The 14,918-nt window shown below is 42.5% G+C and overlaps 2 protein-coding genes across 2 annotated transcripts; both read right to left on the bottom strand.

The window, feature by feature from the left end:
* Positions 1–11,532: 11,532 nt before the first annotated feature.
* Positions 11,533–13,415, bottom strand: Ids (iduronate 2-sulfatase). The gene is made up of 4 exons (XM_017242662.3): positions 13,145–13,415; positions 12,061–13,081; positions 11,827–12,000; positions 11,533–11,771 (listed from the first exon to the last, which is right to left on the bottom strand). The coding sequence occupies exons 1-4, from the start codon at positions 13,361–13,363 to the stop codon at positions 11,632–11,634; spliced, it is 1,554 nt and encodes a 517-aa protein (XP_017098151.2). The 5' UTR covers positions 13,364–13,415; the 3' UTR covers positions 11,533–11,631.
* Positions 13,416–14,194: 779 nt separating this feature from the next.
* Positions 14,195–14,868, bottom strand: LOC108126205 (membrane protein BRI3). The gene is made up of 2 exons (XM_017242670.3): positions 14,653–14,868; positions 14,195–14,591 (listed from the first exon to the last, which is right to left on the bottom strand). Exons 1-2 carry the CDS (start codon positions 14,720–14,722, stop codon positions 14,290–14,292), a joined length of 372 nt encoding a protein of 123 aa, XP_017098159.2. The 5' UTR covers positions 14,723–14,868; the 3' UTR covers positions 14,195–14,289.
* Between the last annotated feature and the right edge of the window lie 50 nt (positions 14,869–14,918).

The raw sequence follows: 14,918 nt of genomic DNA on the forward strand, positions 1-14,918 counted from the left end.
CTGTTTTTGGACGACCTCCTACTCCTCCATCTCCGGCTACTCCTACTCCATTTGAGAGGCTCGTACGTGCCCAGATGCGTGGGAATGACGAGATGTCTGGAGAACTCCACCAGCGGGCTAGAGCGGGATGGGCTTTGGGAAAGAGATAGAGTATCAGAAAAGCCGGGGGGACTCACTACAGGGATGTGCCAAAGGACTAGGGAAATTCGAGACATGTTAATGCGCCGGCAGCCAGACTCACCGGAATACCTATATGGTATATATGACCCATCAATCTAGATTCTAGAAGGAAAAACAATTAATGAAATCATTAGTTTGTTGCCCAGTGTAGGCCAGAGGAAAAGAGAGAGAAATAATTGAAAAAAAGCCCACAAGCCGATCCCGATCCCAATCCCGATTCCGATCCTCGATGCGAATTTATGAATGTATCTTTCAGTTTCTTTCAGAGAACGAGCACGTAATGCAATCTCTGAAGGATCGCGTCTGGAATGTGGCTTAAATTATGACTTAAATGGCGTTGGCAGTTTATGCGGCTGCCGTCTTGTGTAGCTGCGGATGATGATGATGATGATGGCCGGAGTCTTGGCTTTAACCCATTAGTTAACAAGAAAGTTTTGAAGATGGAGTACTACTCTTTAAAACCATCATTTTGTCTTGTTTTTTTTGAATATTAAGTTTCATATTTTTATAAAATAAATACCTAAAATATAGTATTATATATCTTTGTATTTCTTGGGTTAAACCATGATGAGTTGAGCGGAAACGGCGCTCTCAAGATGCGACTCTTGAGTTGGCTTTTAAGCCGTTTCGCTGGCTTTCTTTTTCAATGCTGTTTCGCCCATTCTTAAGAGCTTCTCTGCAGTCTTCTCCGCCTCCTCCCTGGTTGGCCCCCCCGGTGGCATCCACCCAGTAAGAGTAAGAGCCCGCATCCATTCTCCATCGTTTCAGCCTCCACTTTCATGACTGACTCTCGACTGGTGTGTGTTTTTGCTTTATTTGGCTGACGTGAGGTTTCTTCTGGCCGTTTCTTCGGCTTTATTTTCTTCTGCTTGTTGTTATTTTGGATGTGGCTTGCATTCTTGGCCACATCCTTCACAAGGTCATGGCAAGCAGACGGGCGGACAGCCACAGCTATAGCCACAGATACAGATACGTTCTCAGCTACAGATACAAACGCGTGGAGATAATAATGAAGAACTTCTAGCTGTTGGCGGCTGCCAGCAGACTGATACGGGCTGAGCATATATTTAAACACACAATATAAATCGTATTTAAGCAGAGTAATCTCTGTTCAAATAATTGTAGACGGTATGCGGTTTCTGTTGGCATTTCCCCTCGGCCGGGTACAGGCCCCAAACACCACCACCTCATATGTACACCTCATGTACACCTCTGAAAATGTTCCCCCTGGTGTTTGCACAAATTGTTAGCGACTGCCACAGAGATATAGTTTGTTTTGGTTGTTCTTGTTGTTTGGCTCTTTTTACGCTTTTGCCTCCAGGCCCCTTACAAAAAAATAAAAATAAGAAATATATATAAACGTTCATATAATGCAGGGCTGGGAGATCCGATGGCGGTGGAGATGCTGGTGATGATATGCCGGAGTTCGTAGAACAAGCGGATTCCGCGCAAAAAACAGCGCAAGTTTTTTTAACACCCAATATAAGCTTTTAAATATTTTCCATCAAGTCTTTAAAATTTGAAAAGGATACATGTTTTTTAGACCCACACCTTAAAATAAGAGCTACCTACTCAGCGACCCAGCCGTGATCAACAGATCAGAGCTACCTACACACATCCCAGTGCCTAACAATTCCAAGTATGACACCCCGAGATGACATCGACATGTTTTTCTTTATATTTGAACATTTTTTGTTGGGTTGTGTTTTTATTTTTTTTGGGTTTCTGTTCGCGGTGGCGGGCTTCACCTTTTCAGCTGTGGGGTGTTAATAAGATATCAAATATGCATGTGGCCGGGCAGCGAGAATGCCCAGCCAAGAGCCAATCCAAATCCAAGCCAAACCCAAACCCAATCCCAAATCCAATCCCCAGCCCGAACCCAATTCCAGACTCGGCTGAAACTTTGGCCCGTGGCTGGCGCGAGATCTTGCTAACGAGTCGAGTTTGAAAATGCAGCATAAAAAAATAAATAAGCCAAACAAAAAGGGTTAGGCACACATTTCTAAATTCCCTAACCCTTTAATAAAATATTCAGAAAATTAAAGAGTAAGTCTTGTAGATTATATGATATATTTAAAAAAAAACTTCTCTATTTGATATTCTCCTTAATCCTCAAGGCAAGAGTATTTTAAAAACGGAGAACCCTTCGTCAGATAAACCCTCCTGAAGTTTTGTTTATTTTCAAAGATACAAAAAAAAGCAAATAAATAAAAATAATAAATCGAAAGACCCAGCAGCAGCGACTGGGACAGCTCCACAATAAATACCCCAAAGCACTCGAAGCTTTTCTTATTTATTTTTATTATTTCCCTTTTTTTTTGCACATAAAAATAGCCCCACTCATACATTTTCAGATTTCTTTATTATTCCAATTGATTCGAAAATAATTCAAACGAATTTCAGAGCGCGTGCGCAGCTGGCTCGGGAGATCCTAACAAAAGAAAACCCACTGCGGATTTTCGCGCCGTGTACGTCTCATAAAGCGTAGCACGGTAGCCGGAGCAGCTACAGGTTCGACTCCCGAGTGAATGTGTAAGTGCACGAGTGTGTGTGAGTATCTGTGTGTATGGACGATGACGCTGGAAAAAAATCAGAGAAAAAAACGAAAATAATAATGAATAAAAGAAAACCTGTACACAAAAAACCAGACAAATAAACCAAATACAAAGGCCTTCTCCTCGACGGGGCTGTCGTCTTGGTCTTGCTTTTGGCTTCAGCTTGGCTTTAGTGCGTGCGGCCTGGCTCCACTGCAGCGTGGCAAACTGGTCCACCGAGTGGCTGCCCCCAGCCCCCAGCCCGATCGCCGGTCTCCACTTTCCGAGTTGTGCTGCACAGTAGCCACAGCCTCCCTCCATCCACTGGACCGATCAGACACTCGAAGAATATGGGTTTCGATTGGTAAACATTTTCTTTTTTTTACTCATTTATTTTTATATAAAATACTATAGTTATTCTATATATATTTCACACTAATTTTTAATCTAAAATATTATTTATAATATTTTGTTCTTAGTGCCTTAAAGCCTGACTTTCCGATTCTGACTCCAACTCTTCACTCGTCAACAATCGCAGCCTCCTGCGAGGCCTTCACGGCCCCAGCACATTATGGCTAATAGTTGCCTGCTTCCCTGGCCAGCTCCCCCTTCGAGCCACCTTGGGGAGGCGTGGCTGCACTTATTACTATGTACAGGGTTTTGTTTTTGTTTGGGTTTCTTAAGCATTTTGCAGTAAAGAGTGGTTATATAGATGAGAGGTTTGCAACAAGGGATCTCTTTAAAAACCAAAATAAAATAATTTATAAAACAAGCTGAAACTTTGTCAGTTATATTATTTCATTGAAATAGTATCCTGTAAAGTCTTTTCAAATTGGTAGTACCGGGTATCATTTATTCGATATCCTCAAGTCCCTTTCTTTGTTTTTTCTGCTCTTATGTCTGCGTCTACTTTGCGTTTTCTGAAGAAATCTGGCCAGAACTTTTCCTCGTACGTCCTTTAAGGTCATTAAACGGGCCCAGTTGTTGTGTATTGTGTGGAATATGGCTGTGCTCCTTATTATTGGAAATCTTTTTGGCCGCCCCGATCATGTTTCCGAACTGACTCAGAGCAGATCGAGTGAAATATTTTTGTTTTGTCAGGCTTAGGCTGATTGGCTTAATCATCGCCCAAGTTCGGCGTCAAAGGTCGCAGGCACATTTTGTAAAAAGTTTATGGCACTTTTGTTTTCTTATTTTTCGTGCCGACACTTTCAAGGGTTGCGCTTTAATTAATTAATCAAATCGGCAGTAAAAATTCCTTACCGATCTCGTTGACTCACCACGAAGACGATTACGGAGGAGCATCACCCCGTTTTTTTTGTTGTCTGGGGGATTTTGATGGCGGGGGTCAGGGGGTCAATTTGTAAGTCAACGGTTTACTACATTAAATTCTCCGAATTTTTCTCCTCCTCGTGAATATCAACTTAATTAACTGTTAACTGTAAAAAGAAGAAAAAAAACAGTTGACGGGCGGAAATGATTACGTATACGGCAATGCCCCCTGCACTTTATTTTTTGTCGAGTCGGAGTCGGAGTCGAAAGGCCCATGGTGGACCCATGGCAATGGTTAATTCCAAGTCGTATGTAATAATTATGTTGATGGAATATTCATAACAGGAAATCCCTTTTACAACAAGTGCCCATTTCTGTGATTAAAATTACATAGAGTCATGCACAATCAATGCAAATGGGAATGTAAATGTTGGATAAAAATTGTACGCAGACCATTCACAATAGGAGTTTCCCCTTTTGTTGTTGTTATTGTTAATGATGTTTTTTTATTATTTTTTGTTGCCTCTTGTTGTTGTTGTTGTTGCTTTGTGTAGTTGCTCAGTGAATATCAAATTACTTTGCCCGAATCGAAGTGAGGAACTCTCTAAAAGTGCCCTACACTTCAGTTCAATGATGGCATGTTTTTGGAGTATCTCTATAGTGAGATGTACCATTTTCAGTATAAAAAATGGAAATTGATGGTTTTAATATTGAATTTTAAGAAAATTAAGAATAAAAGTATTTTTGGTAATAATTTAAAGGTCATTGGCGAAGGGTTTAAATCACAAATATGTTGCAAAAACACTGGATTTTAGGATTGATGGATGGTTCCATTATGGATGGTTCTCTTTGAAAGAGACTTTTCCCTGTATAGGTAGGGGTTTCTCTTTCAATATAGAGTTATAAGATATAGTATCTTTCAGGTGGAAATAATCACTTTCGACTAAAATATCCTTCCTTACACCCCAAAACTGTTTGCGATCATCGCTGCCTTGCAAAGTAGTTATCCCACAAGTCCCTGCACATCAAATGCGATTTATTTATTAGCACCCCACAGTAGCAACATCAGCAGCAACATCAGCAGCAACAATAGCAACAAAATCAGCAACAACAGCAACAGTGGTTGGCGATTACTTTATACAATGCCGCTGCTTATTTGGATAAACATAAAACCCCCAAAGAGCATTAAGCCCGGGCGATCCATGCCGAGGGCCACACACACAATCAGTCAGTCAGTCAGCCAGTCATTCATCCGATCCATTCCGAACCACACCATATAGCCGTACAGCCCTAGCATATACCATATAGCATACGATCCGTCCATCCATCCATCCATCCATCCGCTGTGGGCTCATTCACAAGCACTCGGCGTAGTCGTCGCCGCTTTTGCCTATTTTTGTATGCGTAACGCAATCTATTCATAAAATAAAATTAAATAAAATAAAAAAATACAAGCAACAGTGCCTTCACAGGCGGCAGATACAAAATAAAAAGAAAAAAAAAATACATATTTTCATTTACAAGACCGGAAGAGCACTTCCTCCCTGATGTGCTGGCTGTACCATCAATCGCGGCACCCGCAAGATACAAGCGACATGTTGCTGCTGTTGCTGTTGCTGCTGTCGCTCTGGCTGCTGATATTGCTATGGATGATGTTGTTGTTGTTGTTGTGTCGTATGCTAAATACTTAATACTAAATGCCTGGCCTGGCCCGTGTCCGCTGTTTGAATATGCAACTCTGGTGGGGGGCAGTCCACAGCAAGACACTGAAATAAATCTGTTTTTAAAAGCTATACCTATAATAAACCCACTTTAAATAGTAAAATGCTCTATTTTATGATTAAAAAAATAATTTTAAAATTATTAGAAAAATATTTCCCAGTGCACTCCTATCCTATGTTGCTACATAGATCTGCCTAGTTTGTGATATCGCCGCTGTGGCTTAGCGTACCGCCCCGTCCATCCGCCTGTCCGCTGTCCGTGTGTCCGCATGTCCGCTAGTTCCGTTGTCCGCTCATTGGAAATGCAATGCCATGTGTGTGATTTTTATTGAAGCACATCCAGAGATATAAAACAAGATTTATGCGAAATGAATATATTCATGCTCCGCCAAGCCGATGAGTTGGCTAGATCTCTTTTTGGGGAACTTCCACACCCCCAAAAGGCAGAGGAAAAAAGTCATTAAAGATTTGTGTTTATTTAAAAAAAAAAAAAGGAAAGAAAGAGTACCATCTCTTTGATAAGAAACATTTTTCCTCTTTCCGAATCTCAAAAATTTCCCCAAAAGTGTAAAGAACTGGGAAAATATTTGAAATAACATTCAGCGCTAAACTGGCGCCTTTGCGAATTTTCCTTCGACTAAATCGAAGTGCTCATTAAATCGTGGCGTAAAATTTTTCAGGTCGGAAAATTCAAAAGAAAATCTTAGTCCGAGAGCTCCGAGAGGATCGGGGGTGATGTTTTCTAAATTTTGTAGCAAAGAGGTGAGAATGGCAAAAATAAATTCGAATTGGAAACCATGGCCATGGGGATGTATTTACGGCATTCGATATTTATAGTTTGAACTCAAACAGGTGTAAACCGTAAAATAGCAAAACATTGTTTAAATCATTTCATTGTAAACTTCTCATTTTTTTCTGGTTTTTTTTTTTTGGAAGCATCGCTGATTGTCCAAAAGGGTAAACAAAAGTGCCAACAAATTGCTGAGCAAAAAGGCGAAATGAGGCTTCCAGGAAAATCAAAAATCGTTCTCATTTATAATGTGTGTAGTTCATCAAAATTTTTTGGCACGCGGCCCCTTGCGGTGGCATTGTTCTGGTGTTGAGATATCGAGCCGCAGATACCGATACTCTCGGATGTACCCGGAGATACACAAGAAACGGATCGCAGGCTTAATTTGAATTATTTGGCCGTAAATAAAGCACAATGGGAGCCAGGGTATCATGCACCCTCCATCATAACCGTGCCCCTCGGAATGGGATTTTTATATCGTTGTTGTTCGTCTTTGAATTGGACTCCCCGAAACTGACAGAGCCCAGAAATATTTATTATCATAAGAAACGGTAGTGGAGAAGCATCATCTGCAGCTTCAGTAACATCACTGAAAAGGAAAACGATTTCTCAATGTCTTTTATATCGCATAGTCCAGTCCGGAGAGGCTCCGGTATAGTATTGCCGGTTCTCAACCTTTTGTGCTGTAGCCAAAAATAAAAGAACTAAAAGGCAAGAGCTTCTAGCCAAAGTTAGGACTGGGAAGTACCTTATGAAATACTTATAAATCAAATAAAAATTGCTAACAGTTTCTTTTAATTGAAAGCCAAAAATAGTCATTGTCCTTGCTCCCCTAAAAGTATGCTATATATTTTCTTTTGAGCAAATTCGGTGTTAATTTCTTAAATATCTACAGTTTAAAAGTCTGAGAAGGTCCAACTTATATTCCTTTTAAATACCTTTATATCCAGGGTATCAGCCAAGACAAAAGACAAAGACGCGCTCTTGGAATGGATCGAGAAACTTGTTTAGCACGCGTTACAGCGGCTGCCTGTTTTCTGAGCGGGGGCTTTCAAACTGTTTGTGGTCGGTCACTCAGCTTCCTCGTCTTCTTCTTCTTGCCATCCCCCTCCACCCACCTAAAAAAATACTCCATCTCCGCCCTGAAGCAGCCGCGCCCACTTTGTTTCCATATATACTCCATATTTTTAAGGTTTTGCACAACTATATTTTAAGCCACATGGTCGCATGTTACAACTTTACAATATTTTAATAATTGTAAGGTTTTTAGTCAAATTGATGTAGTTTATTTCGATTTTAATATTTTATTGAGCTTTAGGATTAAGATTTATTCCTTAAAGAAATAGGTATTTTCTTCTGAATCACTTAAATCTATCTCTGCAACAAAGTACATTTTCTTGGCTTAATCCGTTTGGCTAAACCTTGATTACTCCGAACCAAGTCCCTCAAAAAAAAGAATATATGTACATATATGTACGATATTACCAAAAAAAAGAATATCAGAAAGCCCCTTCTTTGGAGCATCACTGCGTGGGCTCATTGTGGAATTTCTACACTCATTCTTGATTGTTTCGTTTCGTTTTACGCTCTGGGCCAAAAAGTGATGGCATATGGCAGGCAAAGGGTCTGCATTCCAGTTGAATTGGTTTTGGCTCGAGAGCCGGGAGCTCCACCGTCGAAAATAAAATAAGAAAAAATATAAAATTTCTTTCGACCTGGCCAAGCCCGAACTCAAAATCGAAAAAAAACGAAGACTCGGATGGCAAAGAAGCAGCAGCAGCAGATAATAAATTTGAATTTCAATAAATTATTTTGTTGCTACAAGACAGCTCCGAGAAGAAGCAGAGACCCAGAGGAGGCAACGGATGAGTTCGGTTTGGGCCAAGTCAGTTGGCTCTTTTCCACTTCATTGTGCTCCATTCCGTTCCCTTCTGAATGGTCAAAAGCCCGATCTTTGTTGTTTTTTTCCCCCCATCTCTGGTGACTTGTCTTGCGTGGATTTCATTCAACAAAATATTTCTGTTTAGCAATTTCTTTTTGGCTCTGTCGTTTTTTGTATATCTTACCTATATTTCGTTTCTGGCCATTATTGGCCAAGGCTGTCAATTGATTGAGGGCTAAGGGGTGTGTGTACGTACCGAGATCTGTCATAGTTATGGTCTGATGAAGTGATCAGGCCTTGACATTGATCAAATGCCAAGAGCTGACATCTGCCAGTGGGCGTACAAAACACAATTTTTCGTCTTCTCAAGATTTCAAAAAAAATGTTGAAAAAAATCCATAAAGATATTTAAAAAAACTGTATTCAACACCAAGATTATATAGATTTCTTATTATATTATGTAATTATATAGATAAGTTAGTTAGATATCTTTCGATCTTCTTCACCTTAGTTACTGAATTTACTAAAATTTCCGATTTAATGCGATGATCCTCAATCAGCCAAAATACCCTCTATATAACCATTTGATGAGGCTTGGGTATAAAAATTTCCGGCTAGACACAGCTTGACATCCGTTTAGTGGGTATATATCCCATATATAATGCCCACAAGTGTCAGAGACACCTGAGGAGAGATGGCCACGGTTCGGACGGTGTTTTTGGACGGTTTCTGGCCATAATCCGGCAGCTGTATTAATTCATGGAAATTCCGTCAAAAGAAATTTTGAGTTCACTCCCGGACCGGGCTAGCTCCATCTCTATTACTCTCTCGGACACATGGCAACCAGTTTTAAGTTTCTTCTTCTATTTTTCTACTATTTTATTTGTATTTTTTTGGCAACGGCGTCAAGTCAACTGACAAAGCTAACAAACAACCTTCGTCATTAGCCAAACTATGGCATGTCAACGAAAATTAGCATTTTTTTACAGCGGGAGGCCGGCAGCAACAACTATGTCTATGAGTACAACTACACTTGGGGAAAGAGTATCTGATTTTGGGATGGTTTTTTGTGGGCTTTGAGATTGTTTCAAATGATTTTTATCAGTGTACGAGGGGGCAGAGAGAACCCGCTTTACACTTGGAGCTAAAAGCTACGAAGCGTCGTCAGATGCGTAGGTAAAAAGCCGACTTTAGTCCGCTTGATGAACTATATCCACTTTATACACACATCTCGGATATTGTTGTTGTTGCTGTCGCTGTTGCTGCCTCAGTTGGCGTCTCTGCCACAGGCGGCCTACGCATCTTTTGCTGTTTCGTTTGAGCCGCCCACGCATCCGAGTTTGCTTAGAAATAAACGGCAAAGCAACCTACAAATTCAAATTAAAGTTGTATTCGCGCAGCTGCGCGTGTGTGAGTTGAAATCGGCTCTCCGTAGGCTTTATGGCTATATGGCAGATATATAATACAGTTTAGAGCCAGCCCGCCCGAGTGTCTGCCACATTTACCGCCACTCAGCCGGTATCTCTATCTGTATCTGTATCTGTTGGTATCCATCCATCTAGCCTGGCTAAATGTATCTGAATCTGTATCTCTGTAACGTTGACTGTTACTGTTGTTGTATCTGTATCTATGCGGCCATCGGTTAAACCTCTAAAGTGCCATAGATTATTATAACACACGCGCTATGCGATTGTGCTGCGGTTAGCCGCAAAACTCAAAACCGAAACAGACACTCCAATCCAAAGGCCCCACACGAGCTATATCCGCCGATTTGCCCCTGTCTCCTGCCCCCTTAAAATGCATTATGCATAACCAAAATAGGGAGGGGGAGGGGCAGGGCTGGGCCTGGGCAGAGGCTGGAGCTGCAACTCCTCCCCACCCATTGGGGAGGAATTAAAGAAAAAGGCTGTCAACGGAGCAACGGTAAAGAAAATGAATGAGAGGAAAGCCCACAACGGAAATGGCAAAGTAAAAATAAGTTATGGTAGGTGGATCTGGAAAAAATATCATGCGAGGGAGGGATTATCTAAAAACACACCTTAAATAATTCAAACAAATTCCAAAGCCTTTAACGATAATATTATGATTCTACTTATAGATCCCTTAAATCCTTCTCTTAGAATAAAAGTTAGAAGGGTATTTAAGATCAAAAGTAATTATAAAAAAATACTTACCTTTTTTTTCCACTCTATAATCAACCAAATTAGTGAATGGAATTGTAAAAGTGGTTTCAAGCTTTCAACAAAAAATGAAAAATATGAAAAAATCATAAATTGAAGCTGCCACGCCTTCTTTGGGACAAATATTTGCAAATGCGCAGGCGCAGCAGTGCGCAGTGGTTGTGTGTGCCGAAAGTGCTGCCAAAATGCAGTTTAATCACCTCCAGAAAGACAGCCCACATGGCACATGGCACAAGGAGGCGGCCCACACCAAAAATGCACATTAGAGAGCCCGTCCGTCGCATAAGAGTGGGTTAAACACGATGGGGTTAAGACCGCCATGAGAGGGGAAGGCGGGCGTATCAGGGTGGGGGCTGGAGGAGCCATCGATCAGCCGGCGAGCTGCAGATTTAATTACCAGACTCGGAGCCGGGGATTTTCACTCGCCTGGCAACAAGCCAGAGCGAAAATGAAAGCTTCAAAGAGTGGCCACAATTACAGAGAAAAAAAATTATAAAATATCTAAAAAAAAAAGTTAAGAAAATATACCACAAAAAAACCTACTTTCTCGGTCTGACGTTCATATAAAATCTTGAAATTATTTCTAAAATGGCAATAGTACTTTTTTTCAGTGTACTCCCAATTGGGGCTTCGACATCGACGTCGCTGTCGCCGTTGACGCCAACGCAGCGAGACGCGCGCCGCCAACGTTGAATGAAATTTCATTCACAAAAATTCACAAAAACGAAGCCAAAAAGGCAATGGACACAAGTCACGCATGCGCGGATCGGATCGGATCGAATCGGTCCGGAATGGCATGGAGTATGGTAGTATGGTAGTATGGTGTAGTGAATCCGATTCCGGGGAGTAAGAGAGTCGGCTTCCAGGGGGCTTACAGCGAAAATTACAGCGAAAAATATGCAGCCTGTCTGGGCGTCGTTTCTGTTGCCCAACCGGAAGTATTAAATTCCAATTATGGCGACAAGATATTCGCTGTCTCGAGATTGTTTGTCACGCTGTCTTTTCTTTCTTTTTTTATTGTTTATGAATTTGTTGAAAATCATAAAGGGCGGAGAAGTGTTGGAGATCTCCACTAACTGCCCACGACCTCTATCAGACGCCGGCGCAGTCTTTGACGCACATCATCGAACTCGGGCAGGGGCACTAGGTTGAATTCCTCGCCAGAATCCAGGCGGTGGTCGTACAGCTCCTCGCCATAGACATCATGCCAGTCTGAAAAAATAAAATTATATTTAATGTTGATATTTATTTTAAGGAAAGAGCTCACCTCTGCTGAAATTCTGGGCATGAAATCTAACCCAAAGGGTGTACCTATACAGATCAGTTCTTAGGCTATAGCCCATTATCTTGATATTTCGCAGCTTGGGTTTGTCGCTGTTTGGATGCTTTGTGGGCAGCATTCCCGGGCGGGGGTACTGGCTGAGGGCCACATGCTCATCACCTAAGAAGTCTTCAAAAGGTTAGAAGTTCCAACTTAGAACTGAAAACAAAACCAACTTACCCATTCCCAAGCCCATTATCTGGGGGTAGAGACTCTTTCCCTCGCCGCAGGTTAAGTCCTGGTTACTGTGACAGGACGGGAGTGGCGGAAGTCCAGCCAGGTCCACCAAAGTGGGAAACACATCCAATAGTTCGGTGACACCATGGTGATACTGTGGCTTAGTCACAGGAAACTGGGGGGTGCGAATGATCAAGGGAACCCTGAGAGCCACCTCAAAGTTACTGTACTTGGCCCATTCGGCGTGCTCCCCCAGAGACCAGCCATGATCCCCCAGCACCACCACCACAGTGTTATCCAAATCCAAGCCGGAGATCAACTTGCCAAAAAGATCGTCCACATAGGCCACCGAGGCGTAGTATCCTTGGCGTATCTGGGCAGCCTGGTGCCGGGAAATGGGTCCATAGGGAAAGGATATATTCGAGTGCTTAAAGTCGTCCCTGGCTCGGACATCTGTGTAGGGATTCCAGGCCACAGCCGGCATATTCGGAGGCTTGTGTCGGTCCTCCGTGTAGTTGTAAAACTTTGAGAGGGGAAACCTCGATAGGAATTGCTTGGGGAAGCGGAAGTTGATGTGTGGCTTGTGGAAACCCATCGCCATGAAGAAGGGTTCCCTGTGGTTGTGCTTTCGGGACTCCACAAAACGTAGCGCCTCCGCCACGGACTCTATATCCGGCAGTGTCTTGAACGGTTGGGTTTGCAGCTCCACTGGACAGATGAGGTTCTTGCGTAGGATACCTTCCCTATCCGGACATACGGGTGAGTTCATGAACTGCTCTGTGCGTGGCCTGAAAGCGGGCGCTGACCAACTCAAAGGGTAGTCATCCGTGTTGTTGGAGGAGAGTCCCGGATGGAAGACCTTGCCACAGCTGTAGGTGTAGTAGCCGTGCTCCTTGAAGTACTGCGGCAGGGTGGTGAAGTTTCCGGAAAAAGTCCGCCAGTAACTGTAGAAATCATAGAGGTGCAACGTATCCGGTCTTCTGCCGGTCAGGAGAGAATTCCTGCTGGGTGCACAAAGTGCTTGCTGGAAAGAATAAATTAAAGTTTTTATAATATTTTAAATCAAAAAGGTACCCCTAATCTCTACCTGACTATAGGCCCTCGTGAACACATGACTGCCCTGAGCAAAGGCGTCCAAGTACGGAGTACTGGCCAGGGAATCCCCATAGGCGCCGAGCACTGGTCGCAAATCATCAAAGATCACCAGTACCACATTTGGAGGTCTAGTCCGGTCTTGAGAAACTACCTCCAGAAGGCTGAAAGAGGAGAGCAGCAGCCACAGAAGAACCAAACGAATACAGGTCATATCCACGGCGATTGAGATTCGCGACTGTTGACTCGAAGATGCCGACAGAGACACGGCGGATGTACGGATGCCGGCATGTTAGCCTTGAGGTATATCTCTTTCTTGAAATTTCCACCAAGATTTGAATAAAATGTAAGATTTGGAAATACAAGAGAATCTAAATGAAGGAAAAGTAAGCTTTTTTGTGGGTAATTGAATACCTCATTACATTTTTGATGAGACCTTCCTGTAGGGTATCCTTGGGTCGCCTCCATCCTCAAAAGATCCACTCCACTTGTTTACTTGCCTCTCTGATAGAGCTCAAAAGGAACAAAATATGCCGCATCGGGGAAAGGCGAGCGGCGTAATTCAAAACCGCCCTCCATTATATTTCAATTGAATTTAACGGAAGCGCGGCTCGACGACAGTATCGCAGGCAGTGGGTGTCTCATCCATATACAACCGGGGAAATTCTCAAACATCGACGAATAGCTTTGATGAAGCAGTCATCCAGTAGTCATAAAACCTTCAAACAACTTTCCAGATGGGTGTGATGTGTCTAGTTTTTACATTTTTAGCTAAAAACAGTACTTTATTTTGAACTTGAAGTCACTTTGTCGCTGCCAAATGCCAATAAGCATCTTATCTTTAACAAATACATGCGTACGGGTCAATAAATTCCCTTTAACGGATATAGATTCGTCTGCGAATGGGACTATGTTTACTATGACTATAATATATGTGTATGTTTCTTAATCTGGAAAGACCCATGGTTCTTATTTACATATAGTGTGTGATATTGCAGAGCTAACGATTAACAATAATAAAATAACAATAAATAAAATAGTGGCGTTTTGTGATATCAAAAATATATATGTAGCTAAAGAAGTCACAGGCTCAGAGACGACCAAATCCAATAGCGCTAGGAGTAATGGATAGGCCTTTGCTTAGAAGACAGTGCCGCAGTTGCTGCAGCGCTTTTCCTTCATAGCCAGACAACACAGAATTCCAAGGGGGAAGAAAAAGATGGCGCAGCACAGACCGGCGGCTGAGTAGGTATCCTCTAGTAAGCCAATGCGGCAGGCCGGGCAACCTCCAATCACTATTATCTCTGTGGCTATTGGAGGAACAGGCGGTTGAATGACCACGCTGACCGGAGTCGTCTCAAAAGCCCCGTATGAGGGCGCGTGCATTGTGAGCGGTGGCGCAGTTGGTGCTCCGTGATGCACGCCGGATATCAACCCGGAATCTGTCAATACCAATACGGATTTCATTAAGGCTTTCAAGATAATGTTATTAAGGTTTCATACCATGTGTAGAGGAGGCACTCATGACTTCTTCGTAGCTCGGGGGAGCGTCCTCTTTGCGGGCATCGGCCATACTGGCTAGAAAGATGAAGCCTCACTCCAGTGACTCACGCCGGTTTGATTGTGTTTAATCGTACCTATACCTAGGTATTAATTGTGTTAACTCGAAAATGTGGTTTGTTTTTCTTTCTTTGTCGAGCTGCGTAAATCAACACTTTAGTTTAGTGTTTTCCAGCACTTTCACGTGGCACATTTCCAACACTGGGAGC

Source organism: Drosophila bipectinata, chromosome 3L (genome assembly GCF_030179905.1).
Source record: "Drosophila bipectinata strain 14024-0381.07 chromosome 3L, DbipHiC1v2, whole genome shotgun sequence".
NCBI classification, from domain to species: Eukaryota; Metazoa; Arthropoda; class Insecta; order Diptera; family Drosophilidae; genus Drosophila; species Drosophila bipectinata.